At 54.9% G+C, this 14,835-nt stretch overlaps 1 protein-coding gene across 1 annotated transcript; it reads left to right on the forward strand.

Moving 5' to 3' along the window:
* The first annotated feature begins 1,061 nt into the window (after window positions 1-1,061).
* Window positions 1,062-13,484, forward strand: ADORA2B (adenosine A2b receptor). The gene is made up of 2 exons (XM_058817592.1): window positions 1,062-1,426; window positions 12,475-13,484. The coding sequence occupies exons 1-2, from the start codon at window positions 1,062-1,064 to the stop codon at window positions 13,154-13,156; spliced, it is 1,047 nt and encodes a 348-aa protein (XP_058673575.1). The 3' UTR covers window positions 13,157-13,484.
* Window positions 13,485-14,835: the final 1,351 nt, after the last annotated feature.

Below are 14,835 nucleotides of genomic sequence, written 5' to 3' on the forward strand. Positions count from 1 at the left end.
TTTCTTTAATTGTTTGAATTTTTTCCACTTTCTACCCTGAGCTATTCAGTGCTGCTGGATGCCTCAGCAGTGGTGTGAAGTTCAATCCCTGTTCTGTGTTTTGATGGTGAACACAATATAAAGCATGAAACCTGCAATGAAAAGGTAACCAGTTATTAAATTACTTTCACCTCCCCTGCTGGTTTAAGATCCACCAGAGCACACAACCCCTTCAGGTTGAACTTTTTTTAAGCTCCTTAGACTGAAACTCAACCACTTCAGCCCTGTGAGTAACAGCATTTGCTAATCCGTGCTATTTTGCCATTTCTTACATCAGGAAATGCCCCGCTGTGCCACAACCATACAGAGACCGAGCGCTGCCAGGATTTTGTGAAATCTCCTACTTTGGGTCAGCGCTCTGCTGGTGGCAAATTTTATTTTCGGTGCTGCAACTCCGCTCTCCCTGAGCAGCAGCAGCAGCACCCGGAGTCCTCGACTTTGGGGACAGCGAGGGCAACTTTTTGAGGGCAACTTTTTACTCCGAATTGTGCAAAGCGGTGCCCAAAACCTCGGGGGAGCCTCACACCGGGGCCGGGGGAGCGGGAGCAGCACTGGGGAGTTCAGGAGCGGGGCCGGGGGAGCCGTGCCGGTGCCGGGGGTGCGGGACCGGGGCCGGGCGCTGCGGGGGCGCGGTGCCGGTGCCGCCGGGTCCCGGCCAATGGCTCCGCGCCGCGCACTCCCCGCCCCGCTCGCCCCGAGCAGAAATAGCCCCGCCGCCCCGGCAGCGCCTTTTCCGCGGGCAGCGGCGGCAGCGGCGGAGCATCCCGGGCGGAGGGAGGGAGCATCCCCGGCGGAGCAGCCCCGATGGCCCCGCGGGTGGCGGTGGCTGCGGGCGGGCGCTGAGCGGACCCGCGGATGCCGGGCGGGGGCCGGGCGGTGCGGGCAGCGGGGAGCCGCCACCCGGGGCTCGCCGCGCCCCTCCGGCCCCCCAGGGCCGCGGGGAGCCCGGACATGGGCGTTCGGCTGCCCCGGGGCGTGCTGGTGCCTGCGGGAGGGCGCCCGGAGGAAAGTCCCTTCTTCCCATGAGCAGCGCCTGCTCCCGGCGCGGGGCGCTCGCCATGGACACTGTGAAAACCACCTACATCGTGCTGGAGCTCATCATCGCCGTGCTCTCCATCGCTGGCAACGTGCTGGTCTGCTGGGCCGTGGCCATCAACAGCACCTTGAAGAACGCCACCAACTATTTCCTGGTGTCGCTGGCCGTGGCCGATATCGCCGTGGGGTTGTTGGCCATCCCCTTCGCCATCACCATCAGCATCGGCTTCCAGGTGGATTTTCACAGCTGCCTCTTCTTCGCCTGCTTCGTGCTGGTGCTGACCCAGAGCTCCATTTTCAGCTTGCTGGCGGTGGCCATCGACAGGTACCTGGCTATCAAGATCCCCCTGAGGTAAGAGCTGCAGTGGGAGCGGGCAGCGGCATTCCCTGACAGCCCGGGGCCGATCCTCCTTCTCTTGGCGCTTCCAATCCCTGGTGCTGCCCCGAAAGTTTCACTGCTGACAGGGGGTGGGAATAGCAGAGGTTTGTCACTGGCTCGCTGCAGGAATGGGATCAGTGTCCCACTTTTGCTTCGGAACACACCTGGAGGTTCAGTTTCTTGAGGATGTTTGCCTTGGGAGGGTCAGAGGTTTCCGGGCGGGCCCGCAGCGGTGTATGGCTGTGTTTGGGATGGTTGTGGCTCATCTGTGCAGGTATTTATTTATACAGCCCCTTTATTGCGGTGTCCCGGCATCTCCCAGGTGATTAAATAGATTAAATAGAGGAGCAGTCACTCTTTTTCCTATTTCCTACTGTGAAAAGAGAAAAGGGGAGCAGAAAGGTTCACACGGCAGATTTTAAGAGTTTTATAGTTCAGTCTCATCCAAGACATGAATTGTTTTCCTTCTAATTCATGGGAATTGAATTAAAATGGGGGGAAATGTATGGAGTAGAAGTTACAGGCGCCTCTCCAGTGGGCTGGTGCAGCAGCTTCCTTAAGCTGAAGTGCACCAAACTCCGGGTTTGCATTGTGAACCACCTGAGTTTGTTCATCTCAGTCTCCTCCGTGTCTCGGTTGTCCTTCCCTGGGAATTGGACATTGATGGAGTGCAGGACAGCTCCAGGGGCTGTGGGGAAGGAGGGCAGATGTGGAACAGGGACCTCAGCTGAACCCCGCAAAGCCGCAGCTTCCCTGGGCTCCGCTCGTCCCCGTGCACGGCAATGAAGTCACCCTGAAACGGCTTCAAACGAGAGAAAACCCTTTCACCCTGTTCTGGCACCTTGCATCTGACGCCTCGCAGAGGTTGAGCAAATATGAATTAGTCATCGGGCCGAGGAGGAGAAGCGCGGCTGTGTGTCCGTGTGTCCGTCTGTCTGTGTGTCCGTGTGTCCGTCTGTGTGTCCGTGTGTCTGTGTGTCCGTGTGTCTGTGTGTCCGTGTGTCCGTGTGTCTGTCTGTCTGTCTGTGTGTCCGTGTGTCTGTCTGTCTGTGTGTCCGTGTGTCTGTGTGTCCGTGTGTCTGTCTGTGTGTCATGCGAGCGCGGCGCACGGAAATCCCGGGGGATGTCGCGCCAGCGGGAGCGGACCTGCAGCACACAGGGACAGGGACAGGGACAGGCTGTTTCCAGCACCCCTGACCCTGTTTCTGACCCTCCCAGAGCCACCCCGGCCCCGGAAAACGCTGCCGTGTCTTTTCCATCGCTCGCTCGGGGTTTCCCCGGGCTGCTGGGGCAGCGGCAGCTACAGAAGCAGGTCAGATTTTTGAGTTTCCGTTTAATCACACCCCTAGCCACAAGCTGTCAGGCAATAACTCTGTTTTTGTTCCACAAGCACTTTCTGCAGCTGAGGGAGCTGTGGTGAGGGGTCTGTGCTCTGCTGGAGCCGGGGGCAGGCAGAGGATCAGAAATGCCCTGAGGGATCGTTCCTGTGCTCGCAGAGGGCGCCTTTGCCAGCTGCCGAATCTGCCAATGTTTCCTGCACTCCTTTTCCCCTAGTCCTGCTCTCGAGCAGGTTTGCTCCACTCTCCATCAGGGCAGTTCACCCCAGGGCAGTTTTGCCTTGCTTTGGGATTCTTTCCCAGTTTTGCTTTCCTCACCCCATCTCCCGCCAAACCTTTTATTCCATTTGCACAAACATCTTAATTCCTATGAGTCCTTTCAGGCTGGACACAAGTGGAGACCGAGGAGTCCCATCCTAGGCTGGCTAAAGTGTGAAATTTGGATTTAACTCCATCTTGGCATTGAGGCCTCTTTCAGTGCTCTCAGGAGGGACCAGCAAGCAAAAAACTCCTTCCACAGGAGGGGGGCTCTCCCTGTGAGGAGCAGGACAATGGACAGGAGATTTAGGGACTGATACTGAAAGGCTTTTTTTAGTTGTGCACCAAGATCAAAAGGGGGCAGAGGAGGTTATAAATCTACACCGGCAAAACCCTTCTGGACTGCAGCAGGGCTTTCCCAGCAAGGCTTGGTTGGAGTTTTCTCTTCAGCATCATTATTCCACAATGCTGCTGGCAGGGAGGGGGCAGGAACCTCTCCCACCACCCTCTCTGGGCAGGAGCATGTGCCATTTCTGGGCTGTGCTGTGGGAACACAGCAGGAAGGTGATCATCAATTTCTAGGAATGGAGACTGTAGGAAAAGCTTTTCTCATTTAAACACCAGTTCTGGAGGCCAGTGCTGAGGCTGATACCAGGCCATGAAGTATTAAATGTTTAAGAAAATGATTTGTGCCCAGCCCTGCCCAGCGATTACCATAAATAATGTGGTCGCTGCAGAGCAGATGAGTGTCCTTGTCACATCCAGTGCTCCATCAGCTCCCTGTGGAAAGCTCAGCAGGGACATTAAGGACTGGCTGTGCCACATTATTTAATACCCTTTCAGAGCTGCTTGAGAGGCTGGGCAGGCCTGTGGGCTGGGGTGCACAGCAGAACTTTGCATTACAGCCAGGCTAATAATGGATTTTTCAGCTCTGTGGCTGAACCAAGAAATCCCATGGGGAAGAGGAAAATTTCCAGTGAAACTGGAACATTTTTTTTCACTGAAAATTGTTTCAGTGAAACTGGGATGTTGGGAGGTTTCAGTGAAGCAAAGTGATCCTGACCAACCTGGCAGATTTTGGGTTGAGTTGCCCAACCCTTCCGATGTGGCTGTGCTGCTCTTTGAGGTCAGGACCTCCTCACTGCGGAAGGAACTGACAACTTCTCATCTGGAGAACTACAGAACAAAAAAAAGTCTGATTTTAAAAATGGTGGTTTAGAGCCCTCCCTCTTCTGGCTAAAAATATTTGCTGAATTTGACCCAAAGCCATGAATTCTTTGTGTCCCTCGAAACTCATATTTCACTTGTTTGCTTTTGATGAATTTTCTGTTTGTGGAGAAGCCCCCACCCACATTGCACATTCTGTGCAGCTGCATCTCCCAGCCCTTCCCTTGGCCATCCCAGGATGCAGCTCCTTGTCCCCTTTTCCTGCCCCCTCCTGGCTGCTGCCACCCCTGAGTGCCCATCCTGTGCCCAGCTCCATCCCAGCCAGGGAATCCAGCATCTCTCAGCAGCAGCAAATCCATCCTGCACACAGCACTTGGCACAGAGGCTTTTTTTGCTCTCTGGATTCCTCCAGGGCTGGATTTCACCCCACAGTCCCGTAGCTGGGAGCCAAAGAAGATTTGTAGGTGGAATAAAACAGTTTCCTTTTATTTGCATTAACCCAAATCCTTTGGCATGGAGAAGAATTGTAGGTAGGGACGGATGCCTGGAACAAACGTGTCAGGAATTAGGGAGGGAGAAGAGAATCTGTGTTTAGAGAGCCAAAGGAGAGTGAAGCACTGAGTAGCAGCCCAGTGTGTGCCCCTGTGCACGGGTACCTCCTGCAGGACAGTGACTGTGCTGCTGCTGCCTGGCAAACACCAGCTGGGACCTGCCCTGGGAAAATCATCCCCAGTTCCCTGGGATCTGAGCTGATCTGCTGCTTGTCCTGGGTTTGGTTCTCTCCCATCTTCAGCTTCACCCCTTGCAGATGTGCAGGGCTGATGTTCCAGGGAAGGTTTGCTGATCTGGAATCCCAGCCACATCCTCTCCCCGTCTGCACATCTTTGAGCCCTTGCTGCCCCCCTGCAGCCAGAGGATGCTCCCGTGGATTCCCAATCAGTTAATGGGATCAGGATCTGTTAATGGCTGCCCTGAGCTGCCTCTGCTCCTGCCAGTGTCCCACAGGAGCTGCTGCTCCCTTGGCTCTGACATAGGAAGGCAGGAGTGCAGCTCCTTCCTGCTGGCCTTGTGGGACACATTAAATTTGGGCTTTGCTTTTTCCTCATCCTTTCCAGAGGTGGCCTGGCTGATGCTGAGGCTCTGTGCTGCAGAGGAAGGGCTCCCTCTGAGATGTTCCCCTGCAGGTTCCCAGATCCCTGTCAAATCCCAGCTTTGCTCAGCAAAGCAAACTGCTGGGGTTTGATGTCAGGAGCCACTGGGGAGCAGAGAAAATCCTCCTGGTGTTCACCTGGCACCCTGTGAGTGCCACCAGCACACAGAGCTGCTCTTCCTCCCCGTGCCCTGTGCCCTTGCCTCATTTCCCTCTGTCCTTGCACTGCTCTCCATCTGAACCCCTGGGCAGTTCTGCTGCTCCCCTGTGGCTCCTGTGCTGTGCCCACTCCTGAGCACCCCAATTCTGCTGCCAGAGCTGCTGTGCCTGGCCTTGGTTATCTCTGAGTTACACACCCAGCAGGGGCAGGAGGGCTGGGGTGTTCCCTTGAGCAATCTTGGGGAAGTTTGTGGCAGCCAAGCTGGGCCCAAGGATGTGTGAGGCTGCTCCAGCCTTTGGGTGCAGCCAAAACACAACAACAAAATCAGGAATAACCACACGTGCCCTCATGGCAATAAAGTAGAGAGGGGAAATCACAGCTATTTTTAGCTGTGAGCAGCCTGGTTTCCTTAAAATGCACATCCCAGGTTTTTATATCTTTTCCGCACCTCCGAGGCCACTTCCCAAAAAAACAAAAGTCCTGACAGGAAAAGGAATTGGGGCCTCTTTGGGACCTCTGCCCCCTCTGCAGCAGCTGGGGGACAGCAGGGATGCCAGGGAGCATCAGGGAAGTCAGGGCTGGCTCCAGGCTCTTGGCTGAGGGCACTCAGATCTCCAGTGGGTTGAGTCAGAACCCAGATTTTTGAATTTAGAAGGTTTTTATTCTGTTTTGGCCAGCTCAATCTGTAAAAAAATACAGGTTAATTTTAAGATTTTTTTTTTTAAAAGGAACTTTTGAAATCCAGCAGAATTTTGCTACAGAAGATCTTTTGACCTCTCCCTGCAAAAAGTACATGAAACCAAAATGTTTTGGCAGAAACTGTTTTATCTTCAAGTTGCAAGTTTTTGCTTTGTTAATTATCAAGATGCTGCTTGGGATTTTTATGAAATTTGCTGTTTGCCAGAGCAATGAGAGTCTGCCCTGGCCCTGGGCTGCCCCAGGCAGTGACCACACGGGGTTTGGGGACTCCTCTTACTGTATTTGATCCACAAGATGCCAGGAATTGGTGACTCCAGCTGTGCCTACAGATGTGTCAGTCCTCAGGCTCTCAGGCTTGCAGAAGGAACTGAGTTTAGGGAATTTGTGCAATCCAAGGAGAGTATTAACTCCTAATCCAATGGATGACATCAGGCCTGGGCAGGAGCCACAAATAACCTGGGAGTGCCTCAGTGGGGGTCTGTCCCTGTGGGTGTCCCTGCTCTGCCACCCTGCAGTGCCCTCTGGGCTCTGGTGTCACTGGGACAGGGGACAGAGCACAGTCCCCGCAGGAGCAGCTCTTGGCCATGTCCCCCTTTTGCTCAAACCTTGCATGGGGTTGTGCCCCTTGTGCTGGCACAGGCTGGGGGCTCTGTCCAGCCTGGCAGTGCCCAGGCAGGGAGGAGAGGATGAGGATGGGCTGGGGGCTCTGTCCAGGCATGGAGGAAGGACAGGATGGGCTCCTGGAGCTGCTGGGATGAGGCTGGGAGGGCTCGGGGCTGACCCTGCCCCACGTCCCAGCCCCTCAACTCTGAGCGCAGTTGAGCAGCCCCTTGCTGGGGGCAAAGGCAGCACTTTGGAAACTTTGGGAAGGGGGTTCCACCCCTTTCATTGCAGAAGGAGGATCCAGCAGGGATCTGCCATCCCCCCTTATCTGCTATCGCTTGAGCCGGCGCTGGGAGGGGCAGCTGCCCCTGACCCAGCCCCTATCTCCCCTCTGCCAGGCACCTTAAACTCTGCACAGCCAGGCCTGGCCCTCGGGGAGCCTCGGGAGGACAGAAACCCCCAGCCCCAGGCCCCAGCAGGCTGATAGAGCTGATAAGGCTGGGCTGCAGAGCCCGGGGTGCTGAGGAGGAGCTCAGGCCTTAAGCAGGGGAGAACTGCGGGGCTGTGCTCTAGGGCTGACCCGGGAACAGAAAGCACCGGGATCATGCTGATTTCACACCAGGATCACACCGATTACTCACCACTACCACACAAGTATCACACCAGTACACACTTGTTCCACCCCAGTATCACACCAGTATCACACACTGGTTCCACACCAGTATCACGCCAGTCCCCCATTCCCCTGCAGGCACAGCACCGTTTCGGGGCAGCTGCTGCTGTTCGGCTGCCGGGGGCTGCCGGAGCGTGGGAGCAGCAGCAGGGCGAGGGGCTGAGCTCATTTCCTTCCTGTGCTCCGGGGCTCTTTGGCCTCCGTTTGCCCCAGCCCCGCTTGGCCCAGCCCGCTGACACCCCCGGTGTCTGAGCTCGGCTTTCAGCCGCGTTTTCTCACCCTGCCGAGCAGCGATCGCGGGCAGCTCTCACCTGCAAACCCCGAGAGGCGAGAGGCGCCTGCCCGGCCCTGCGAGCCCCCGCAGTCCCCGGCTGCAGAGCCCGTGCGAACCCCCAGATTCCCAGCCGTGTGCCATTTGCAGGTTTTACATCTTTCGTGTTCCTGCCCCCCACATCGCTGCACAGCCCCGTGGCTGTCCCCTGTCCCCAGCCGGGGGCTGTCCCTCTCCCGGTTCTGTCATCACCCAGGCAGGAAGGGCTCACAGCAGGGATGAGGGCATGGATGAGAATATCCCGGGCAGGTTTTAAACCTGCAGGTGTTTGACAGCCCCGGCTCGTGGCTGGGGACACGGGGACAAGGGAGGGGACACTGCCTTCCCCTCGGGAGGGCTGGGGGTGCCCGTTCCTCTGGGGGTGCCCCCTCCTCTGCTCCTCCTGCTCCTGACCCCTGAGCTCACCTGAGCCGGGTTGGCAGGTGACAGACACTGGGACAGTGTGGCAGTGTGACACTGTAACACTGTGACAATGTGACACTGTGACACTGAGACTGTAACAGTGTGACAGTGACACTGTGACAGTGTGACTGTGATATTGTGACAGTGTGACTGTGACAGTGTGACACTGTGACACTGTGATTGTGACACTGTGGCAGTGGCAGCGTGGCAGTCCTGCCCAGCGGAAGGCCGGCAGTGCTGCTGCTGTCCCTCACAATGGGGACAGATGCAGGAGGAAGTGATTTGTCTGCCCAGGACAGGGACACTCACAGATGTCCCACTTCCCCAGCTGACAGCGTCACCACTGAGCACAGCTCTGGCCGCCAACTCCTTCCTGCCTCAACAGCACAGCTTTTTCTTTTCATTTTTTTTCCTTTTTTTTCTTTTCTTTTTCTTTCTTTTTCTTTTTATTTCTTTTTCTTCTCCCCCCTCCTCTCTAAGGTGCAATTTATGATTCATTTAAAGTGTCCTGCCAGGACATTTCAGCTGCTGTGTGATCTCCATTTCGTGGCTGTGCATGGAGCACAGAGGCAGAAATGGTGCTTATTTTGTTATAGCTAAAAAAAATTAAATAAATTTTAAAAAGAGCAAGATGCAAAGTACAGCTGCGAGGAGGTGACAAGGACACAATGCTTGGCAGCCGAGCTGCTCTCACCCGTTGTGAATGGAGGTGTCCGTGCATTTCCCTTCACACTTAAAATAGAAATATATGCCAGAGCACCTGCCTGGTCCCAGCCCTGCAAATTCCATCTGCTCTCCTGCATCCAACAGCCTGGGCAGGGGCAGGGTGGGGAGGGGGCTGGGGAGCACAAACCTTGGCTGGGTTTGGAGTTGAAGCTCTGGAATTGTTCATTGGAGGCTGATCCTGCTCTGGAGGCAGTGGGAGAGCCCAAAGTCCCTGAGCAGCCTCTGCTGTGGCCCAGGGACAGCAGGGACAGGCCAGGGCTGTGTGGCACCCCCAGGCTGTGATGTGGGACAGGCAGGGCTCTCCTGCTCCTGCTCTCTGACATAAATCATGTGGCCATAACCCCATTCCAGTGTTTTCTCCGGCTGCCCCAAGTCCATCACCCCAAATGCTGAATTTCTCCTGCTGTGCTTTCCTTGTCTGACCGAGCTCAGGGGCAGCAGGGCTGGGCTGGGCTCCCCAGGGTCCAGCAGGGGCTGGTGGCAGCTGCCAGGGACGTGCAGGACATGACTCAGTTCCTGCCAGGCCGGGCTGGCAGCGTGTCCTGCTCTGTGCCAGCTGTGCTCAGCACCAGCCTGGGCACCTTGGCTGCTCCCCAGCCCCAGGAAGTGGCAGCAGAAATGCAAAAACCCAACCCCAACCATCCTCCAACACACAGAGCAAGAGTTCTGACCAGAATTCACTCCTTTGGTGTTTGCTGTGAGCTCCTTCAGGAAAGCCCTGGGGTTTGGAGGGGCCATGGGGTGCTGCTGTGGGAAGGCCACCAGAGCAGGGGACACCTCGTGGAGCTGTGGCCTGTGTGGGTGAGGACACAGCAGGGACAGCCCCAGCTGCCCATGGGACACTGCAGGGCTGGGCTGTCCCTCAGGCAGCCCCTTGTCCTCCTGCAGTGACACTGGTGGCCAATGCTCAGCTTCTGCCTCAGGACAGGAGCCTGACCCCTCCCACCATGGCCTCGGGGTGGGAGCTGGGGTAATTAAAGCCTTCATGCTGATTGCACCAGCAAAGAGACTTCAGAAGGAACTAACACATTGCCAGGTTATTTAATTCCAATAAATCATTTGAGAATATTCAGCTGTTATTTACATTAAGGCAACATTTGATGCCTCCAGGGGGAAGCGTAGAGGTGATTCAATATTTGTTATACATTAGTTGAGCAGACTTAGGTGAGTAAATTTACTTTAATGGGCTTTTTTTGTCTAATAATATTAAGCCTAAAAGAGAATGAAGGAGGGGTTTGGAGGATTCTGAGCTGTGGAAATCTGTGGATTCCTCACTGTCTGACCCTGTTTTATGGAGCTTAGGGAAGAGCTTGTGAGACTCCTCATACCTGGATCTGGTAACATTCATTAATTTATTTTTTTAAGCTTGTGCTTAACTTGTGTTGACTTAAGGGCAATACAGGCAGGGTCCCACCAAATAAGTACGTGAAGGTAATTAATTAACAACTCCAGGACATCAGGCTATTCTCAGTTTCACATTGGGCTCTTTGGGCTGCCCATAGCAGTGACCACCAGCTGGATGCAGAGATGGTGGGAGGGCTTTGCCATGCGAATTCTGGGGAAATGAAGAGCTAATCTGAGCAGGGCAGTTGTGCCCTGTGAAAAAACATCTCCACCTCTGTCCTGGGCCTCCAGCCCTCCCCACTGCTCAGCTCTGGTTTTTGCAGCCCGGGATGTTTTCACATCTTCCCTCGAGGGATATAAAAACGCACGTGCCATGGTCCCTGTGCAGCTCTGCTGGGAGGAGCCAGCAGCTCCAAAATAAACAGGACACCAGGACAGCCCCTGGAACACCAAGTGGCTCCTTGACTGGTCCTGTGAGCCTTCAAGCCAGGCCTTATCTTAGCAGAGTTCAGGAGAAAAGCAGATGGAAGAAGCCTCATTTGGGGCCGAATGTTTCCAGCAAGAGGCACCAGCAAGAGGCACCAGCCTGGGACCTCAGCATGGCCAAGATGGCTCCTCCTGTCCCTGAGCACAAAAACCCCTCTGTTCCTTCAGTTTCTGATTCTAAGCAATGGCCCCTTGGCATTTTCCAGTCTCACCATGGCAGTGTTTGGGATGGAGCACCTGGAGAGTGCCAGTGTTCCCTTCCCACTGCAGAGCTGAGGGAGCAGCAGCTCCTGGTGCCTCTGCAGCACTGACTGAGCTGGGCCAGGGCTGCAGCTCAAGACTCAGACTTTGCCAAGAGATTGGATTTCTGTCAACTTCTCAAATCTCAATGATTTCAGGTCCCACAAGCCCAGACCAGCTCCAGCTTCTGAAAACTTAATGTGGGGTCTCAAAGCAACAGGCTTGGCCTCACTGATGACCTATTTAAGAACCTCTCATCTTCTAAGTATTGGAACTTATTAATAATGAGAGAAAAATGCAGGAGAAGCCCCTCAGTGACTGGATCTACCCTTCAGACACCAACCCATGGTCTGTGTCCACAATTCAGCAGCACCTAAATGTGGCTGCTGCTCCTGCATCCTCCCAGCCAGCCCAGCCTGAAGGAGCTGAGGGCTCCCCCAGCCCCTCTTGGACCCCCAGTGTCCCCCATCCTTGCAGAGGAGCAGGAGCTCACTCACACAGTGATTCACAGCACAGCTGCAGTTCTGTGGGAATAAAACCCTCCCCTGCTCACGGCCGGAAGAAAATCAGAACAAACGTTCTTAGGGAAGGAGGAGCAGGGCAGCCCAGCCAGAGTAAACAAGCACTGAGAGAAGGGTGTGGGAAGGAGGGGACGTGTGGCAGCCAGCAGGCTCTGCCTGGCTCTGGAGAGGACAGCAATGGGTTTCTCATGTTCTCTTCTGGCACCTGCAGGTTCTTCCTATCTCCAGACAGGGATCTGATGGATGCTTTGATTTTGGCAGCTGCCCTGGTTGCTCCCAAAGCAGACTTTTGACTTTTGCTGCTTCAGGTTCCAGCTCTGCTTGTGTGTCTGAGCATCTGAAGGCTGGAGGGGCCACGAAGGGACTCTGGCATGAGGAAGGTGTGGGGCAGCTCCAGGCTCAGCTCTGCACCAACCTGTCCCTGGGCCACAGCAGAGCTTCTTCATAACCCACGTGGGACTGCAATGGAGAGCTGGGCACCAGCACTGCCCCAGCTGGACGGGGTCAGCCCAGGAACTGCCCAGCAGCTGCCCCAGCGTGCCCAGCAGGGGCTGCTCAGAGCCAGAGAGCACCAGGGAGCCTCCCTGTCCGTGCCCTGCTGGCCGTTGTTGGTGGTTTAGGATCACCTAATGATAAAGGTTTTTTTAAGCCTCCAAGTCCCTTCCCTCCCCTTGCAGGGGGTTTGTGGGCTGGGGCAGTGCTGGTGCCTCTCAGGAATAGTAAATGAGTCAGCTCCCCAAACCACGGCGGGTGGGTGGAGACACAGGGGAGAGGTTTTGCCCCTCAGGCGATCAGAGAGGTGAGGCCCCCTCGTGGGTGTGGTTTTTGTCTCATTAACCAAAACACGATGCCTTTAACTGCAGGGAAGTCACCAGTGCTGGTTTATGTAACATTTGCTGTGGTTTTGTCCCGGGGGGGCTGCAGGTACAACAGCCTGGTGACCGGCAAGCGGGCGAGGGGACTCATCGCAGTGCTGTGGCTGCTGTCCTTTGGGATTGGACTGACCCCTCTGATGGGCTGGCATAAAGCCATGAGTGGCTGTCCCAACGCCACCAACGAGACAGGGACGGAGCCCCAGGGCTGCTTCATCTCGTGCCTCTTTGAGAACGTGGTGACCATGAGCTACATGGTCTACTTCAACTTCTTCGGCTGCGTGCTGCTCCCGCTCGTCATCATGCTGGGGATCTACATCAAGATATTCATGGTGGCCTGCAAGCAGCTGCACCAAATCGAGCTGATGGGCAACTCCAGGACCACCCTGCAGAAGGAGGTGCACGCAGCCAAGTCTCTGGCCATCATCGTGGGCCTTTTTGCCTTCTGCTGGCTGCCCCTGCACATCCTGAACTGCATCACGCACTTCCACGAGGGCTTCTCGCGCTCCAAGCCCGAGTGGGTGATGTACGTGGCCATCATCCTGTCCCACGCCAACTCCGTCATCAACCCCATCATCTACGCCTACAGGATCCGGGAATTCCGCTGCACCTTCCGCAAGATCCTCTCCAAGATCCTCTGCAAGGCCCAGGAGCTCCCCAAGTGTCCCTCGGAGCACAACCAGCACCTGACTGCCATCAACATCAGCTCTCCTGCAGCCTCAGTGACCGTGTGAGCCCGGCCCTGCTGCCCTGGCACTGCCCTGGCACTGCCCTGCCCTGCCAGGAGCTCACACATGACCACTATGGACTCGTGCAGCTCTGGGTTTATTTTTATTTTTGTAATTAACGTCGTGCCTGGTGGAGGAGTGACCTGAGCAGGGACACTGAGTGCAGCTCGCCCTCCTCTGCAGCCCCTGGGGCTGTGATCCCGTTGTGTTCCCTTTCCAGGTGTTCCCTTTCCACGTTGGACACTGACTGGGGAAGACTCACCTGCTGGGGGGGTGTTTCCCCAATTGTGCTGCTCATGTCAAGTCATAGGATCTTTATTTTAATTATTATTATTATTATTATTATTTTTTAATATTTGGATTCATTTAGGAGTAATAATTTTGTGTCTGTTTTTTGAGTTGTTCTCCAAGTTCATACTTGACAGCACTTTGGTAATACCCTAATTATTCCATCAATTGTTTGATGCAGCTTGTATTCTCTGATGGGAAAAAGTCTTACTTAGCCCAGTTGCTGGTGTGAAACTCAATCTGTGTTCCAGGCACTGAGGGGAGGGATTGTGAGGATGGGAAAACCAGGTCAGGACTGGCCAGCCCAGCATGGAAATCCCATTTATTGAAAGGTTTGAGAAAAGACTTCACCAAGGTTTTAGAGCAGAGGTTTTACTGCCTTTAAATCACTTTGGTTCACAGGGCTGTGCAGCCCAGGTTTGCTTCCAGATCTGTTTGCAGCTACCAAAGTGCAGGAAGTGCCCCAATGGTCCTGGCTGCTCTGAACCAGAGCCACCAAGGCCAGTGTCACTCTGCCTTGGGGACATGAGCCCCACAGTTGGGTTTTTGCTCTGCCACCCTTGCAGAGCCTCCACAAGGGAAGGTTTTAGCTGTGAGAGGTGGATGCTGCAGCTCCCTGACTCCTAAAGCTTGGTCTGGCTGGGACATCTCTGCAGCCCTGTAACCCCCAGAAGCTGTGAATGCTTTTTTTTCCCCCCAATAGTAATTTTCATATTTTTATCCCTGAAAAATTGTACTTGAATCACACAGAAATCAACTCTATATTTTTTAAAATTCTGTTGCACTAAAAGGGGGGTATGAGACCCCAAGAGTTTCATTTCTCTGGCATATATAATGACAAATATGGTGTAAAATCAATTGAAAAGCTGAAGAAATCTTGTTCCTTCAGCATGTCCTGTGCCAGCTGGCAGGAGCTGCAGGCAGCAGCTGTAGGAATGACTCTGGGCCCACCATGCACAGGGAATGGTTCCCTGGGAGTGCTGGATTTCACTGCCACTGGAGCAGCTCAGCCCCAGAGCTGGGTGAAATCACCAGAGAGCTCTGAAGGGCTTTGCAGTGTTTATACAATGTCCAGATTTAGCTACAGCTCAGTGTCTCAGATCTGGGCACTTCCAGCACGAGTCTGAGCAGTTCCAGTCCCTGTCCCAGGTGCTCCTCCTTTACTAACCCCACTCAGCTTTGTGACCCTGCCTTGGCCAGGGCCACCTCCTGCCACCAGGGCAGGGCCTGGCTGTCCTCCCTGCATCCCTTCTCTTCCCTTCTGCGTTATCTTTGGCCCTGTTCCTGCTGTTAATCAGGGCTGGAAACCATCAGGGCTTCACCTGCAGCCCTGGCAGGGTTGCCAAGTGGTTGCAAGCCCCATTTATCCTCACAACAAAGGATGGAATCTCTGCCTT

This window comes from Ammospiza caudacuta, chromosome 20 (genome assembly GCF_027887145.1).
Source record: "Ammospiza caudacuta isolate bAmmCau1 chromosome 20, bAmmCau1.pri, whole genome shotgun sequence".
Classification (NCBI taxonomy): domain Eukaryota; kingdom Metazoa; phylum Chordata; class Aves; order Passeriformes; family Passerellidae; genus Ammospiza; species Ammospiza caudacuta.